The sequence below is a fragment of the Palaemon carinicauda genome, chromosome 17 (assembly GCF_036898095.1).
Source record: "Palaemon carinicauda isolate YSFRI2023 chromosome 17, ASM3689809v2, whole genome shotgun sequence".
NCBI classification, from domain to species: Eukaryota; Metazoa; Arthropoda; class Malacostraca; order Decapoda; family Palaemonidae; genus Palaemon; species Palaemon carinicauda.
The window spans coordinates 127731698-127744533 of NC_090741.1; the positions used below are offsets into that span (position 1 = coordinate 127731698).

Below are 12836 nucleotides of genomic sequence, written 5' to 3' on the forward strand. Positions count from 1 at the left end.
AACTCAAAAAGAAATAGGTAGTTGAGAAAAAAATATCTTAAGACTAAGGGGCCCCCGTAACATACAGATAAGTATATCATATATCTAATGTTTATATCATTTAGAAATTGTAAGGAATAATGATGTAAAAGGTGCCATTAATGGAGATGATGTAACAGACCTTTGAATAAACGCCAGTACTCAATGAAGCATAAATTACATGATTACAATTTTAATTCTGATTCTAATTAGATCTGTAGTCTGTAGTTCAAAATTACATATATCCCCATCCTCTTGCGGTGTAAGAACAATTAGTTTCTTTATCTTCACACAACGAGCTTATACACCATTTTCTGCATCTACGCAATGATGGGTAAATCTAATGATGTCCGGCTGGGAAGAAACAAGTACAGACTTTGAGGTCTATTTCAGAAACTCGTCGGTCACCAAGAGCCGGTGCTACTGTACTGAAGCCCTTGTATAAGGAATTAACTCTATTTTTTTTAAATGCTTTAGGAGATAATGGAAATGGCTCAGAACATACACTCGAATTAAGACATGAAGCTCGAGTACTGGGGAACAAAGTGAACAATCTTGAGATAGTTTTGATTGTTACGATTTGGAATACAATACTTGTACGACTCAACAAAGTGAGTAAAGCTTCCCAAGGCATTGATGTTGACCTGAAATAAGTGGTAGATCATACTGAGTCTCTCTGAAAGTTTCTAAAATCCATTATAGAAGGGTATGAGGGGCTTTGTTTAAAGCCCAAGAATTTTTGTGGCAACGCAAAATGCAAAGCAACTAAAGAAATGTCAAAAAAGTCAAATAAACATTTTGATACAAACCACTTCAGCCTCAAACGAAGTAGATTATCCCTCAATGAAAAATCCAGATGTGAAACTTTCAGTCATTTTAGGTAAAATGTTGAATAATTCAAAGAAGTAGTAAATTTATTATTTTTGTCTGATGCTAAAGTAAATACAGGAGACCGAAAAATTGGTCAGTGATTCTCCTAAAGACTTCTGTGACAGTATTGTGCTTGCTGAGGAAATTATCCAATATGCAGCTTTTGCCAAAATCAGATCATGTGTCACTCCATCTTAACAGACCATTTTTTTACATTATGAGTGGCTTTCTGAAACTTATCCAAATATTAATATAACCCTTGGAATATAACTTAGCATGATGGTTACTAATTCACCAGGAGAAAGCTCATTTAGCAAAGTGGCACTAATGAAAAATCCTCTTGGTACCTCAATGATTGGTAAAAGGTAACTTGATGTATGTCTGTTATATGTAGAAAGTCGTGTTAAATAAAGTTACATATTTTGATAATTTGGTCAAAGAATTTACTGGGGTAAAGTATAGGAGGGAATTTGTGCAGGTACTGTAAATAAAAGTAACAGTAGTTTGAAAAATAAAAATAAGAAATAAATGCATCATAGTAATCTATATATTTTCTTCATCACAAATACATTTAGAAACTTGTCATATATTATAAAGTGAATAATATTTCTGAAGTTATTATTAGTCTATGAAATTTTAAGATTTGAAAAAAAAAGAAAAAAAAAACACATTATTCAAAACCTTACAGATTTCCTCATTTCGAAAATTAATTAGACTCTCTTCTTCTTAGATTACTTAGTTTCTTTATGGGGAGGGGTTTTCCGTAAACGTACGCGCACCGGCCTCCCTAATTTCTAAATAAGGCCCTATTTATCACGTCCTCTCCTGCCAGGATATTCCATTAAGGTACACCCTGGACTAACTCATCCTCCTGTCTTAAATCTTGATAATCTTACTATAACGTCCTTATTGGTCATCTCACGAATTGCCACATTTGTTATATGCTGCCACCATTTGATTCTCAAAATCCTTTTCCATGCTTTATTCTCAGAGGTAAGAAATTTTGTATCTAATTTTTACAATGCTGTACCAGGACTGGTTCCCATAAGTTAGAAAAAATCTTACAAGTGAATGGTATATTCTGATTTTACTATGAATTGATATTAGATTGGACCTAAAAATGTTTTAAGCATAACTATTGCTTCTAGAATTCTGTAACTAGTGATCCATTGCTGATTATAAAGGTTCATAAATATATGAAGGAGTTATAGTTGGATATTTGGGTACTACAACTATTCCGATAAGGCAGTTTCTTTGACCACCACTCTGAAACTTCAAGACCTTAGGTTTTCTCTGGTCGATCACCAATCCAACATTTCTCTCCTCCAGTACTAATCTATCAATCGTCATTTGCATCTCAGCCATTGTAGAGACAATTAGCTCTATGTATTGTACATATTCAAGATCACATAATCTCTGGTCTGCTATCAATTTAGTGTCATTATTCATTTCTTGCAATCCCTTGTTCATAAAATAATCAATCATCTTATTAAACAGTAGAAGGGACAATATTCCCCCTTGTAGTACTCTAGTTTTAGATTCAAATACATCTGTAAAACTATCATCAACCATAACACTACCACAAGTTCCCCTAAACATATTCATTATGATGTTTACAATCTATCTTGGTACCGCATAGTGCCTGAAAATCAACAGAATTTTTTTTTTCTTTTTTTTAACTTACTACGTGAAATACCTGTGACGAGCCGAGAGAAGATTGTGACTCAAAGGAAGGATGAAAGCAACTGAGTAACTAAATCACAGAACATCCGTTTATATATACATAAACTCAAGGCAAAAGGGGCACAAAAGACATAACAGAAAATGTCATGTTCGACCGACACTGCAACGGTTAACAGTTAACGGTGAGAAAAACAGACCTGTTATTTCAGGTCCTTATCAGTGCGAGGGGAGAGGGAAGATACAAGCATAACGTATGCACAAAATTAATAGTCGTTACTATGTAGGATCGTGTGACACACGGTTGGTACATGGCTCCCCCCTAAAAAGGACATACTGTACATGTTAAATGGGGTGCCCTGATCTAGAGAGGTGAACTGTGGGTGGATCATTTGGCAGGAGATAGGCAGGGTTTAGATGATCAATGGAGACCGAGTCTTCTCTGCAACGAATGTTTAGTAGGAATGCTTTCGGACTGCGTCGGATCACAAGGAAAGGCCCGGGTAGGACGCGTTAGTGGTGGCTTGCTAGTGTCGTTGCGTAGGACGACGTGCGTTGCAGAGTGCAAGTCTGTCAGTAAGTGATGCTTTGTGGGGGGCTTGTAAGTCTGGCAGAATGGAGTAAATTTTTCCACAATGTGACAATTGCGCTATAGATCGTCGGAGGAGGTTGCAGAAGGAAAAAATTGGGCAGGGACGACCAACGGGTCACCATACACCATTTCAGCTGTCGAGACGTCGAGGGCGTCTTTAGGAATGGTCTTTAGTCCAAGGAGGACCCAGGGAAGCTGACTAAACCAGTTGGAATCCTTGCAGCGGGACACCAAAGCTGCTTTGAGGATGCGATGAAAACATTCAACCATTCCAATGGCAGGGGGGTTGTAGGCAGTTGTCTGATGTAGGGTGATGCCTAGGAGATTCGCTAATGATGTCCACAATTGAAAGGTGAAAGTGGTACCCCTGTCAGAAGTAATATGCTCAGGGATACCTAATCTCGCAATCCATCCTGAGAGTAAGGCAGATGTACATGAGGTGGACGTTGCAGTTTCCTTGGTAATGGCTTCAGGCCAACGAGTGGAGCGATCGATGATGGTAAACATGTAACAATGTCCTTGTGATGTGGGTAGGGGGCCTACATCGTTGACGTGAATATGGGCGAAACGACACTGAGGTTAGGGAAAGGTGCCCACTCCTGAATCTGTGTGTCGATGTACTTTGGAAGTTTGGCAAGAAGTACAGGTGCGGACCCAATCCTTAGCATCCTTAGAAATGCCGTGCCAAATGAACTTCGTCTTCAGCAGCTGTGCAGTAGAACGACACGAGGGATGTGAAAGGCCGTGAATGAAATGAAACACCTGTCGGCGCATTGGAGCAAGAATACAAGGTCGCGGTCTACCAGTACTGACGTCACAGAGGAGGGTGGTGTTGGAGTCGTCGAGGGGGATGTCTTCCCAATGGATGGATATGCAGGATGTCCTACATGCTTGATACTCTAGATCCTGTCGTTGGGCTTCAGCCAAGGCGTTGTAATCCAATCCCAGTTGAACGGCAGCCAACGCATTTCTTGACAGGGCATCAGCAACCGGATTCATTTTCCTAAGGACGTGTTGAAGGGTGCATTTATATTTAGCCACGGCGGAGAGATGTCGGCATTGACGGGCGACAAGGCATCAGACTGTAGAGTGAAGGCGTGCACCCGAGGCATGTGGTCTGTGTGAATAACGAAGGACATACCTTCTAAGAAAAGGCGAAAGTGACGGACAGCCAAGTGCACCGCCAGCAATTCGCGATCGAAGGTAGAGTAACCCGATTCTGCCTTTGACAGTTTTCTGCTGAAGGCCAATGGGCGGGGTAAGCGGTTGACCACCTGTTTTACTACTGCACCAATAGCGACGTCGCTGGCACCGGTGGAGACAAGTAAAGGGGCATATAGGATAGGAAAAGTGATTGCTCAGTGGTTGATAGGGCCTTCTTTGCATTGCAGAAGGCCGCTTCTTGAAGGGGACCCCATCTGGTATTTTAGCTTACCCTTGAGGGATGCGTAGAGGGGAGCAAGAGTGGCGACAATGGCTGGCAGAAAACACTGACAATAGTTGATTATGCCCAAAAAATTGTACAGAGTTTTGACGGTCGAGGGCGTGCGGAAGTTCTGAACGGCTGCTACCTTCTCAGAGAGGGTATGGACTCCTTCATGAGTGATGCGGTGCCCTAAGAACGACACTTCGGTGGCACCAAAAGTACACTTGTCGTACCGGACTACATGGCCGTTTTGTTGCAGGCGGTCAAGCACGATGCGCAGGTGATGGAGGTGTTCCTCTTTTGAGGAAGAAAACACAGGTATGTCGTCCACATAACATACACAGAAGGTGAGGTCCCCTAAGATGCCATCCTTAAGACGTGGAAAAGTGGTCGCAGCTTTACGAAGGCCAAAACAGGAGTAATTGAAGGTGTATGTACCAAACGGAGTGGTGATGGCGGTCTTGGGGATGCCTTTTGGGTTAATTGGCACCTGATAATTCCCCTTCAGGAAGTCAAGCGTGGAGAAAATCTTCGCTTTGTGCAGGTAAGAGGTCACTTCTCCGATGTTTGGGAAGGGCGTAGTGATCCGGTTCTGTTTGCATGTTCAGGCGCCTGTAATTCCCGCACGGACGTAGGGAGCCCTCTTTCTTCAGAACGATGTGTAAGGGTGACGACCATAGGCTGTAGGCCTTTTGGCAAAGGCATATTTCCTCCATTTCGCCGAACGTCTGTTTGGTGGCTGCCAATCGTTGCTGTGCCAGACATCTGAATTTTGCGAAGACTGGGGGTTCCATCATCTTGATATAGTGATAAATACCGTGCTTGGCAGGAGCCATGGGCGTTCGGCGAAGTTCTGGACGGAAAACTTCCGGGTACGATGTGAGGAGGTGGGCGTATCATCCGTGGGTGCGCTGATGTGGAGAGCGAGGTTGGAGAGGGTGGGTAGAAGAGGTGTCGACAAGTACGAGTCTGCATTGACCAATCGTTAGTGGCCAACATCAACCAGAATGTGAAAATGTGAGAGGAAATCCGTGCCGAGGATTGGCAATGTGATGTCAGCAACGAGAAACTTCCAATTAAATTACTTTTCCAAACGATAATGTGAGATTCTTATAACAGTAGGTGAGTATCACAGATTCGTTGGCAGCTACCAGGTGCACACAGACTACGTCGTATCCTGAAGAGTTCCCTTGGCAAAAGAGAACGACAAGCACCCGTGACTACCAAAAATTGCACGCCCCTTCCTGCATCATGTAAAAAGAAAAGATTAGAAACACGGGAGGCCACCGCTACGAGCGATGGCCTACTTACATATTTTCTGGTGGGTGATGGGTGTTTTATATATATATATATGTATATATATATATATATATATATATATATATATATATATATATATATATATATATATATATATATATATACATATATTTCGTTTGGAGATCACAAAGCTCTCCCAAAAGTTACATTTGTTTCTCTCATAAAGTGTAATGATTTTTATTATCAACACACTACTTAGATTTGTGTAGAGATGATAGTCATACATATGCTAATGAGATGTTAAGAAAATATTTGTTCTATTAAAGGTTTTATTCCAAAAATTATCAATTTATTATCCAATAATTCGATTTTGTCAGTGTTATCCATTGAGGATGATGTTCTCTCTCTCTCTCTCTCTCTCTCTCTCTCTCTCTCTCTCTCTCTCTCTCTCTCTCTCTCTCTCTCTCTCTCTCTCTCATAATGGCAATGATTGTCTCAAGTATCGTCATCTGATCTTGTGTCTTTGGGACCATATTTGGTGCCATTAACTTAATGACGCTGTTCTTACCACTTTTTCTCAAAACTGATACTCTCCTTGCTGCTCTGCTTCTGTTAGTAATTGGTTTACATCTTCTCTGTTCTGGGTGGTGTTCCACGTTTTCAGTTACCGAGACAAATTAGATTGGAAGGAATAAGATTGGCATCATACATACAAACGTTTTTAGATTAAATGGAAAATAAAATGTTGAAATTTCTTTCAGTTAATCCTACCGTGATGGTTTAATGAGACATAACTTTCAGGAGTATTAGAATTGCTTATAAGTTCACAAAAAGGATTTAAGAAGGGGAGATTGAAATCTTTGCTCAAAAGCTAATAATTTTGATCGAAAAGCTGTTAATGCACAGGAATGTATGATTTAATAATCTATATTTTTTCACTAGATATTACATCGTTCTAGTCAGAAATGGCTTTTACTTTTTCCTCATTAAACATTGCACCTTGGGCAGATGCATCTGTTGGGTGGTAACTGAGAAACTGCGTAATTGCAACTAATTTTATTTCAATAGACAACGACCTTTAATAACAACAGACTCCGAGATAGAGGGTCACGAAAATTTAAAATCATATTGATACAAGCACATATAGGCCGAAGCAAGCTATAAGTGTGAGGGGAGAACGTCAACGACTATAACAAAAAAATATTGTTAGAGTGTACGAGCGTGTGATGCGCATGGGGTAATACTTTCTTGTGAGAGCAAAATAAGTAAGAAGAGGTACAAGTGCCATTTTGCTATTACTCTTAGGTCCTTCATTTGAAAAAGAAATATTATTAGGTTTCACACACATGTAAAAACAGAAACACATTTTAATTTTTGTTTCCGTATTGTAGAAATAAAAAAAACTACTATCGCTTCCTTACTTCCTGCTTACACACACAAACAAACACACACACATACACACACACACACACACACACACACACACACACATATATATATATATATATATATATATATATATATATATATATATATATATATATATATATATATTGCACACTCACACACATGCAAATATATATATATATATATATATATATATATATATATATATATATATATATATATATATATATATATATATATATATATATATATATATATATTATTCTGAAGACCGAGTTACGTAACCTCCTAGGTTACAAAATCAATTGCTTTATATAACATAAATAAGATACACACGAGAATTTCTCCGAGATCTGAGAATAATACGCAAGTACCAGACGTTAATATATAAGAACAATGAATATTTAAAGGTCTCTTTACTTCACACTCAAGACAAAACTTGGTGAATACTTTACTTTAAACTGGAAATATTCTAAAATCAACCTCTTATTTAAGTTTTAAGGCAGGGATAGGAGCAAGACAGTGAATTAATTATTCATCATAGAAATAATACACATTTTACACAAAAATATATATATTCTATGAAAAAATAACAATTCAAAAGTTATATAAAAAATAAATCACTGGAAATTGAAATCTGAACTAGACCTTAGACTCACTCAATAAAACTGCAAGAATTTTAGAATACAATCGGTTGTTTCACTAGAGATTAATTGATTAAGATATTTAATTTTGGGACAAATAATGAAAAAAGACACTTCGACACTATGGAAAAAAATAAACATTAATTGGACTTACATATACCATCTGTCACTCTTACGACGTTTGGCCTCACACGAGGTTACAGAACGGTTAAGCAGAAAATAAATACACTTCACTGTTTAATCAAATCACTCCAGCCTGTCAAAAAATTTTACCAAATAAAATGTATATAACTTTTTTCAAAAATTAAAAACAAAATATAACCAATGTATAAAAAGCACTATATACTCTGTAGAGAAGACACTGTGGAATGGTGAAGAGATGCTGGTGAGACGATTATCGGACGTTGGCTCTTTCAGAATGTCAGTCTGGATATCTCCCTCCTTTGCAATGGTAGGTTATTTTAGAAACTTCCTGCTTATTCAAGCATAGCATTCCCGATGAGTGCGCATATGGTCTGGCTGAGCTTCTGCGGTGTCAATGTTGCCAACTTGGCAGTTTGAGGTATGAGTCTATCGTCACCTGACAAGGGTAACACTCTCAGCTGACTCCGCCAGCCTCCTCTTGTAACTTAATATGAAGTATAAGTTTAGTCAAGAGACTTAATGACTCTTCCAACCGCACAGAAACATGAGGCAATCCGTTGTGTGTGTCATACAGCAGACCTTTAAACAAGTTACATAAGACTTTGTAACCAAAGTATTCGAAAAGAAAATATAATTCTTTAAAATAACGTAACTTTACATATACGGATCTGAAGGAAAATATAACTAAATATTGGGGGAAGTTCCAAAGTTCTTTGCCCTGGGAACCTAGTCTCATTAGAAATGTGGAGAATGAGAGAGATACTAGTTAGTGACTTTCGAACGAAAATCACTGAATTCAGTTATCACCAGTTTTGCTGTATACTGTACATCATCCCCTTTTTTCACCAGAAGTAACTATTCCAGTGCAGAGCTACAGTAAGGTATCGAGCATTTCTTTTTATTCACGTTTGTTTATGGTCTCTCTTTGTCAGTCTATATACGCACATTTTTTTTAGCTCGTCAACCCTTCCCTTCTCTTCTTCCTTCTTTATCTTTTGGTCTCTCCATGGACCCATTATGTTACTCTTACTGCCCCTCTATTATCTGTCGCTCTCATTACAGTATATGACCAACCAATTTCCATTTCTTTTATGTTGTTAGAGTATTCTCTACATCAGTTTGATCTGTTATCTATGTTGTCCCTTTTCTGTCTCTTAGTGTTATTCCCATCATTATTCTTTCCGTAGATCTTTGGGTTGAAACTAGCTTATGTGCTAATACTTTAATAAGTCTCCAAGTCTCTGATGCATAACTTAATACTGGCATGATTATCTGATTAAATACTATTCTTTTTAGAGAAAGAGGGAATTTGGTTTCCATAACTTTTGTTTCAGCCAAAGTTCTCCATTCTATGCTTATCCTTCTTTTAATTTTGGTTTCATAACTTTGGGAAACACTTTCTGTCTGCACTAAGTATGTATATTCCTTAATATTTTTTAGAGGTTCATCCATAATACTTATTTGTTGCTCCTCTACATATTCAATGAAAGTTTTTCTTGTTTTATTTACATTAAATTTTAGTTTTAAATTACTCTATTTTTTTTATTCAAATCTTCTACTATCTTTTTGTTATTTTGCACATTATTTACTAAACAGAGGTATGTCCTCCACCAATCTTAAGTTGTAAAAGTATTCCCTATAAATATTAACTCTTAAATTTTTCAATTCAAAATTTTTAAATACTTCTAGGCACGCTGTGGATGATTAACAGAAGTTGGGGTCCTCACTATCTTTATGTAGTGTTAGGAATTCTGTACTCCCTGCATATACATTTGCAAGGGCTTTAAAATAAAATTTATCTGTTCCTTGTCTTTAAAAGGTTTCCATTACTACTGAAGTTTTGATAGAATCCAAAGCTTTCTCGTAATCAACAAATGCCATTCATAATAGTGTCATATTTTCCTGATTTTTTTCATCACCAGGATGAACACATGGATGTGTTCAGTTGTTGGATACCCATTTCTAATTGATTAAAGTCTAGCTATCTTTCTAATCAGCCATATATGATCTTTGTAAATATTCTATAAATTACTGAGGTCAAACTTATTAGGCAATAATTTTTCAGCTTTTTCCAATAAATTAGTAAAAGTATACATTTTACCATGCTGTAGGTATAGCGCATTTTTGCACACATTTTGTGTAAAGTTCAGCGACTTATTATTCTATGAAAGCTCCTCTATCAATTGTTAAATTTAATTGTTAGGGCATCTGCTACTGCCCTGCCTCTTCTCATGGCTTTATATCTCTTATTATTACGTTTGGTACTGTTACATATTTATCATTATTTCTATTGGCATAGTTTTTTCTCCTGTCACTGTGGTATAGCAATATATATAATTCCTTGTATTTTTTATTGCTCCTCTTTTCTTGATTTCCATTTTCATCCTTTAAAACAGTGGTTCTTAATCTGGGGGCGCACCCCCTAGGGGAGCGTGGGTGATTTCCAAGGGGACCACAAGCCTGAGGTGAAAAGTAGATGTTTTTTCATTTATGGGTTATTTTCATGACATGAGCGTTGGGCAGTACTGTAAAGATAAGCATATGAAATAATACAGAAGTATCGTCGTTACTAACTATTGTTTTCAAAAGTCTTCCAGGCATACCTGTTTCTGTATACAATCATGCCTGCCCTCTGACACTAATGGTATGGGTTATTCGGGTAGGAAGTTAACGCATCTGAGACCTGTACACTTTTCCTTGCTCACTGTTGAGCCACATGACCCGTTTTCTCTCAGACTCAAAGTCTACCACACGTCTTTGGTCATAACACCTCTTTTTACACATATTCAAAGTCGAGGCTGTTGAGGTATTTTCATCTTAGTTGTTAGGACTTTACCTTAATATGGTAAAAAACCATAATTAAGTTTATGGATGCATTGTGTACAGGCATATGTTGCTGTATTTGTTTTTCAAAAGTTGAGAATTGTTATTGTAATTAATCAGAAGTTGGACGTGATGCTTAAAAAGTTAAAATCATGTGGTGTTTACAGTAAAATTCTATTAATGGTCATGTTGATTTGTTTATGATCCTGATGTTGTGATTATGATCATGATGTCATGTTTAACAATCACGCTGTATTTATGATCACACAGAGCTTATCAATGAATGTTTATCATCATGATTATAGCATTATAGTGGTAATTATGGTCATATTATGATTATGGTGTTTGTGTTCATGTGTGTTTCTAATCAGGTGGTTGTGATTATCATCATATTGTGGTGTTTATTATTATGTGGTGACGTTTACCTTATCTTACACGTGCTTCTTGCGTTCTTCACAGATACATATTGCCCACTGCACATCAAGCAATTTGCAATAAGTGACAAAAAGCAGAAGTATATTGAAGATTACATATGATTTGGATTTGTGTCCTTCCAAAAGGGTGACAACGGGTTTCCACAGGTGTGTTATATAACAAGACTCTGAGTAATGATGGCATGCCGCCCTCACGCCTGGAACGCCAATTAAGGGCAACACACCCTGCTTTAGCTGACAACCCCAAGGCATTCTTTGAAACAAAAAATATACTTTGAAGCAAGCTAAGTAGGACGACAGTGGGTAATTTCGGTAACAAACTTCAAAGGCTGTTGAGGCTTCTTATGAGATTGCTATTTTGATTGCAAAGAGCAAGAAGAACCATAACATTGGAGAGTTTCTTATAAAACCAAGTATACTATGTGCAGCAGAGCTCGTTCTAGGGAAAGATAGCGCAAACAAGCTTTCCCAGATTTCTCTATCAAATGATACAGTACAGAAAAGGATAGATGAATTGTGTCAAGATAACAAGGACCAAACACTCCACCAAGAAAGAGCCTCCCCTATTTTTGCCATCCAGTGTGATGAAACGACTGATATCGCTCTGTGTTCTCAGCTACTGATGTATGCTCGTTTCGTGTCCGGCAACAATATAAAAGAGGATATTCTGTTCTGTCACCCGATGGAAAGTTGCACAACAGCACAAGATATTTTTAAGATCTGTCAAACTTTTTATCAGGAAAATCAACTTTCTTGGGAATTGCTGGTAGGGGTGTACTGATGGAGCTCCAGCCATATGTGGTCTGCGGTCTGGGATCGTCACAATGGTGAAAGAAAAAGTCCCTCTGTAATGAGTACACACTGCTTACTTCATAGTGCAGCCTTAGTATCCAGAACTTTGCCCGCTGAGATGATGGATGTCTTGAATGTGGCTGTCATGGTAGTCAACTTCATCAAAGCTAGAGCCTTAAACATTCGTCTCTTCAAACTGCTGTGTAAGGATATGGAATTCGAACATAAAGCCTTGCTTTTTCACACGAACGTATGATGGCTATCAAAAGGGAATATGCTTGGACGGCATTATTAGCTACGAGAAGGAGTAGCAATATTTCTAGATTCACAGCAGAAGGCAGACTTCCATGACAATTTCAGATAACTTTAGCTTACCTGGTGGACATTCTTGAAGCATTGAATGCGGTGAACCTTAAACTACAAGGGAAAAGCCTCAACATCATCATGGACCATGACACCATTCAAGCCTTCATGGCCAAACTCGACCCTTGGATATGTTGGGTATAGCAGCGAAAAGCAGCCAGTTTTAGAAACTTGGATTTTGCTCTCGCTGACAGAAACCTTGACTCTGAGTTAAAGCAACAAATAATCACTCATCTTGAACGGAGGGGCGCGTCGGCGGTCGGCGTATGGATCGCTACCTCTCGTCGTTGTTTGTTGCTTTTCTTCTCAATGGGCACCTTGTTTTTAGGTGGCACTCTGGATCTGCCAGGTCATGTGGAGGCAGTGTCGCTTCCTTCGAGAAA

The 12836-nt window shown here is 38.2% G+C and overlaps 1 protein-coding gene across 1 annotated transcript; it reads left to right on the plus strand.

Moving 5' to 3' along the window:
• The first annotated feature begins 3032 nt into the window (after positions 1-3032).
• On the plus strand, positions 3033-12597 carry LOC137656598 (protein FAM200C-like). Its single transcript, XM_068390769.1, has 4 exons — positions 3033-3144; positions 11727-11922; positions 12175-12340; positions 12451-12597. Exons 1-4 carry the CDS (start codon positions 3033-3035, stop codon positions 12595-12597), a joined length of 621 nt encoding a protein of 206 aa, XP_068246870.1.
• The last annotated feature ends 239 nt before the right edge of the window (positions 12598-12836 follow it).